The sequence below is a fragment of the Colobus angolensis genome, unplaced genomic scaffold, assembly GCF_000951035.1.
Source record: "Colobus angolensis palliatus isolate OR3802 unplaced genomic scaffold, Cang.pa_1.0 Scaffold129, whole genome shotgun sequence".
NCBI lineage: Eukaryota > Metazoa > Chordata > Mammalia > Primates > Cercopithecidae > Colobus > Colobus angolensis.
Genome location: NW_012114141.1, coordinates 2,254,995 through 2,261,085, shown reverse-complemented (window position 1 = coordinate 2,261,085; position 6,091 = coordinate 2,254,995). Strand labels below are relative to the sequence as shown.

Genomic DNA, 6,091 nt, shown 5'->3' with positions numbered 1-6,091 from the left:
TGACCTCAAGTGATCCGCCTGCCTCCCACAGTGCTGGGGATTACAGGTGTGAGCCACTGCAACTGGCCGGGATTAATCACATTTTGAACAATCAGTAGATGCATGTCATGGGGGCAGCTCTAGACATGTGGTCAGCTACAGTTGGTATTGCTTCTCCCACCTGATGCTCCTTGAAAGCAGGGACCATGTTGTTTTCATTAATTAGGTCCTCCTCTCTACCTGCCTGGTGCCATACTTGACCTGTCGCTGGAGTCAGTGGGTGTGAATTGAGTGGGGGACTCTCTGGCAGAGGGGCAGTGCTGGGCTGGAACTCCTACTGCCCGGAGTCTGGCACAGCTCTGCTTCTAGTCAGCTGTGTGATCTCAGGAAAGGCTGTGTCCTCTCAGCTAAGGTCCCCCTTCTACAGAGTGAAGTCTTTGGACCGTGATCTTCAGGGTTCTAGTTCTGACTTGCCATCAATTGAGCCACAGATCTGGGCAGGGAAGGTGACAGGACTACTGTATCCACCTTGACCTCATTAGTGAGGCAGAGCTTCTGAGAAAGGCCGTGGGGTTGGCTGTACCTGTCCCAGGATGGGCTGGTTTGCCATGTCCGATTCTGGCCAAGGGCTGACGTGTTTATCTCATCCATTGGGCCCAGAACCGTGGAAACTGTCCGCTCACTGATTTGGCGCTCACTCCCCCATCGGGTCCGCTGCCCTGTGTGGCATCTCTGAGGACCTGTGGGTGCCGGGAGTGAAGAGGCAGAGATGAGCTTGTCCTGGTCCTTGGGATGCTTATTTTTTGAAAGGTAAAATGGACCGTGGGGAGTCCCCGCCATTTCCTGAGGCCTCATGAGGATTCTTTCTCACACAGGCTCAGCTGGAAGCTCAGAAAGCCACTCAGGACTTCCAGAGGGCCACCGAGGTGCTCCGTGCCGCCAAGGAGACCATCTCCCTGGCCGAGCAGCGGCTGCTGGAGGATGACAAGCGGCAGTTCGACTCCGCCTGGCAGGAGATGCTGAATCACGCCACTCAGAGGGTATGAGTCATGGCCGGGTGTGCTGTGGGGGTGTGCACGTGCATGCGCGCTGGCTTCCCCCGAACGGAGGTAACAGACTCGACTCCCAGGCGTGCTGCCTGAAAACACTCTGAACATCACAGGTTGTCATCTTCATGTGGTCTCTTGGCTGCACTTGGTACGAAGCCAGTGCTCCAGAATGAGTCAGTGTCTCTCCGTGACAGCAAGAGCTGTTCTTTCCCTTATGTTGCCCGAGGTTTGTCTGGTTTGGGTCATCCCCAAAGGGTGTTGACTGTGGACTCGGGCTTCCAGAGGGACCTGGTTGTTTTCCAGGGTCTGCTCCCACGGAACCCCAGCATACTGGCAGGGTTTAGAATCTGTGATGGGGAGACCTTGATTGACAGCCCTACACAGGGGCTGCACTTCGGGTATGTGCTGTCGGAGGAAGGCAGGGGTCATGGCAGATTAGACCAGAATCAGCTGTGTATTTAGGACAGGCCTTCTGGGCTGGGATTCAGGGAGTTGACAGGCACAAAGGAAGTGGACTGCGTGAGATCCTTACCCACGGCTTGGCTGGCTGGGTTTTATGCCATTATACTGGGTTCTTTACCGGCTCCCATGACCTCTCTGGCTGCATTACTCAGAGCCAAAAATGGCAGTGCTTTAGTCTGTTCAGGCCAAGACGAAATACTAAACAAAATACCATAAGCAGGGTAGTTTGTAAACAATAGAAATTTATTTTTCACAGTTGTGGAGGATGAGAAGTGCAAGATCAGGACATTGGTAGATTCAGTGTCTCATGAGGGCCTGTTTCTTGGTTCACAGATGACCGTCTTTTCCATGTCCTAACACGGTGGAAGGGGAACACGAGCTTATAAGGCCACTAATCTCATTCATGAGGGTTCCACCCTCATTACCTCATCACTTCCCAAAGGCCCTACCTCCAAATACCCTCACACTGGGGATCAGTTTCAACGTAAGAATTTTGAGAGGATACAAATGTTCAGACCATAGCAGCTAGGGACAGTTCTTGGCTCAGCAGTACTTGCTTACCCCTGCCTAACTCTATCGGGTTTCTTAGAAGTCATGCAGCATGTTCCTGGATACCTCTTTGCTCTTCCAGGCCTGGCTCCTGGGCTGCCCAGGCTCATGTTCCTGGTATCCCCCCACACCAGCCTGGGTCCATTGTGCCCCTCCGCATTCTCTGTCTAGATCCCAAGTGCCTGGAAAACCAATGTGGGACTGGTTTGCTGCAGGGTGGGTGAGTAAGCTGACCTGTGGCTTCAGCAGCTCCAATAAGACCCTGTACACAGCAGATAGGGGGTTGCAGATAGGGGGTTGGTGACTCCTTAAGAAAGCCGTCTAGGGGGCTGGAATAGAAAAGTCAGCAGGTTAATGCCAACAGGATTTCCCTTTTAAATGTCACCTGTCACAGTGGCTCAAGTCCTGGGGGATCTGATAATTAAAGGTGGCCTTGTGCTTCCTTAAATAGAAAGCTTGACACACAAATGACTTCAAGAGTCAAATCCACGTTGACTTTATGCACCTCTGTCTGCAGCCTGAGACTCTTGGCTGTGCTTTGCTTTGCGTGCCTCCTGCCCCCTAGTGGGTGTAATGCTCACGGAGGTGGACATGGGCTGGAAACGGCTTTTTTGGGTCATCTTGAGAAAAATGGAAGGGGTGGCTGGAAATATTGGAAGTTCACAAGCCAAAGTCCAATAGATATGAAAAGGACAAAATGTAAGGTAGCGTCTTCCAAGAAATTAGCTGAAGGGCCACTTTTCCTTTTCGCCCTTCGTCCACCCCAGCTGGAGACCCACGTCAGCCTATGAGCAAGCATTTCAGAAGTCATTTAATCTGTTCTTTAAAGATAAACCATGCTTCTGCTTTGTGTGTCTCTCATTTTTAAGTGCTAAGGCCCTAATGGATGGTGGGTGACCTCCCAAGGAGTGGTGTCCCCAAGGCCTCCACAGTGTGTAACACAGGGCATCCGTTCACACCACAGACTTTGGGAATAGCGCTTTTTGGAATTGTGCAGTGCAAGACCTGTGGGACTGTACAAGATGGTCCTGTACTCCTGAGGTCATGAGGACTCCATAGGGCCCCGGGAGGGTCAGGGAGGGTCAGCTGATATGCGCCTTCTCTGTGGCCACTGAAGGGAAAGGCCCTTTTGGTTTTCTTGGGCTTGGGGCAACCTCTGTAGATTGGCAGGTGTTTCGCGTCACATGCCAGGATTTCTACCTCGGAGCTGATGTTCCTCTTCCCAGATCCCTTCACAGTTGCGTAGGCTGGAAATGCCCCTCATCGAACAGTTAAAAACAGACACCAGCAAGAGACAAAGCCTGTGGCGAAGCTTTCCCCTGTCACGTCCCTGTGCCACCCAGCAGTTCAGAATACAGAGCAGGCTTTCCGACTGTGATGATGATGCAGAACATAATTCTTTCTCCAGGACACACACTTGCATGGTTGGCTTTGAACCAGCGTCGAGTAACTGAGAACTCTCTGGACTTAGCATTTCCCCCAGTGGTGCTCGTGTTGACCCCTCCTAGAGCCTCACAGGCCTGGCATGCTCAGCCAGCTGAAAGCTGCATGATGAAAGGGCTAGAGAATGTCTCCTCCCTTGTCTGCCTTCTGGGTACTCTAGGATGCTTGTTTCTTTAGAGCAAGGGAGCTTCATCTCACCCTCTTCTTCCAAAGTATTACTTTAGGGTCTACTAAAGGAAAATTCTGTGCTCAGAAAGGCCCAGGGCTGTCTTTGAAGAAATGGCAGTGGCTTGGACTACACGATCCTTCCAGGCACAGTGGGACACCGGGGTTCCCACGTAACGTGCCCAAGACTATGCGGCCCCTCACATTTCCTGGGGTGACATCAGGCAGCCACACTTGGAGCCGTGGCTGAAGCCGATGTACTAGGAGGTGGCAGGAGCCCTGGTGTGCTCTGTTAGGCCACATACAGTGCCACAGACAGAGACAAAGGATCAGTTTTGTGCTCTGTGCTGGGGTTGATGAGGACTCTGGAAAATACAAGTAGCCTGTGGCAGAGCTGCCAAGCCTGCAGTTGAGCAGCCTTCCTTGGGGCACAGGGCCTGGGGTCCCTGCTGCTCCCCAGCTAGGGAGCTTGGGCAGCATAGGCCCCTTCAGCCTTGGCTGTTTTGGCCTTGAAGTAGCCTTTATGGGAAGGTGATAGCTTTTCATCCTCTGAGAGAGGAGGGCTGGCATTCCGGGAGGGAGAAACTGGCTTTTCTGATGTCTGCTGAAAGAGCTCAGACAGAGGAAGCGGGAAATGTGACTTGGAAATGAGAGGCACGAACTGTTTCTGAACTAGCGGCAGGCAGTTGCTGGAGAGGACACGACACAGGGCCAGCCCTTCTCCTGGTCCACAGTGGATATGAGCCTGGGATGGCAGGTGAGGAGCTGCTCAGGACAGCCTCCCTGACGTTGGTGGGTATGAACTGCCTCCCTTCCACACAGTGGGAAGAAGCGCCTTCTTAGGTCTCATTGCCCAGGGATGCAGTAAGAATCAGAAAACAGTCTGAAACAGTCAGAATGGAGGTTCTGAGCAGACAGTGAGATTGCCTCCCTGGGCAAGGAGGCCCCTGACTGCAGCTCTGTGATGTTGGAAGAGATGTTGGGAGTGTAACTGAGGGTGCAAAGGTCTTGGAGATTGGAGAGTCAAGAAAGCTGTAACGGGAGGCTGAGGAGCTGTGCCTGGTGAATGTCTACTAAGCAGGTTGGGCCATTCTGCTGGTGTGGGACCCCGCAGAGGCTATCCTAAGCCAGACTGAAACACCCATTCAGTGCCCAGTGGTGCCCATGCAGGAAGGTGCTGGCTGTTTGCTATCTTCTGTGAACTGACATGAGCAGGGTCCGGGGCTGAGCAGTATCTCTGTGGTCCGTCAATCTTCAGCATCTGACTGCTCCGGAATGTGGGGTGCAGTTTGCCACTCCTACCCCTGAGCCGCCCTCCTCCTTACTTATCCCACCACACCCGACCCACACCACTGCACACAGCTTATGCCTGATGCTAGGCTGTAGATGGAGAAACTCCTTGATTACCTAGGAGAGGTAACCAAGGCAACATGCTCAGTGACCTTCTTCCTCAAGGCGGGAAGCTGAGTTGTGTGGAGGTCTCTTCCAAGACCTGGAGGGTGTGTGTGAGAGAGAGAGATGGAGTCTCGCCCTGTCGCTCAGGCTGGTGCAGCAGCACCATCTTGGCTGATTGCATCCTCTGCTGCCCAGGTTCAAGCTTTTCTCCTGCCTCAGCCTCCTGAGGAGCTGGGACTACAGGCACCCACCACCACACCCAGCTAATTTTTGTATTTTTAGTAGAGACGGGGTTTCACCACGTTGGCCAGGCTGGTCTCGAACTCCTGACCTCAAGTGATCTGCCCACCCTGGCCTCCCAAAGTGCTGGGATTCCAGGCATGAGCCCCATCACACCTGGCTTCACTGGAGGTTTGGTATATACATGAGAAGTGGGGAGATAGGGGCAGGATGTGGTAGACATGGCCTGGTGGGGTGAAGTGGGGGATAGTGACGTGCTGGCCACTTGTTCAGTTTTCACTGCCAATATTGCCATGTGCTCGGAGCTTTCCGAGTGTTTTATTGTAGAAAGCCTGTGCTTCTGCTTGCAGCCTAGAGGCCAAGATAGAATGAGGGCCTGTGTGCAGATGGCGAGAACCTTGCTTCTTACAGGGGACTCTTTCTGTACAGGAGCCTCAAATTACAGCTTCTACAAGTCTATTGAAAATGCATTCCGACAGCTCCTTAAAGGTAAACCTTTCATCGGATCCTTTTGTAATAAAACGGTTATCCCCAACATGTTGTCTTTGATGAACCTGAAGGTTTGAGTTTTCATAAAGGTTATACCAGTAAATCCTTAAGTTTACCGCTGTTTCCCCAAGTATCAAGCATGAGATATTTTTAGTGCATTTTGTTTCCTTGTGAAATATCTGGTTTTGGAAGCAAAGGGAAAGGATTCTCTTAGCCCTTTGGTCTTGGTTTAGAAGTCATGTGAGCAAGCATGTCACCTCATGCCAGCTTAGCTCAGTTCCCTCCTATTTTTCTTCTCTTTTTTTTTTTTTTTTTTTTTT

The 6,091-nt window shown here is 52.1% G+C and overlaps 1 protein-coding gene across 1 annotated transcript in view; it reads left to right on the top strand.

Annotated features, from left to right (window-relative positions):
* The window catches only part of SH3BP5 (SH3-domain binding protein 5 (BTK-associated)), an 87,372-nt gene that overhangs the window by 68,301 nt on the left and 12,980 nt on the right, over positions 1-6,091 (top strand). The window contains exon 4 of the mRNA XM_011933686.1: positions 855-1,019. Coding sequence (XP_011789076.1) covers positions 855-1,019 — 165 coding nt within the window. The remainder of the gene's footprint in view (positions 1-854; positions 1,020-6,091) is intronic.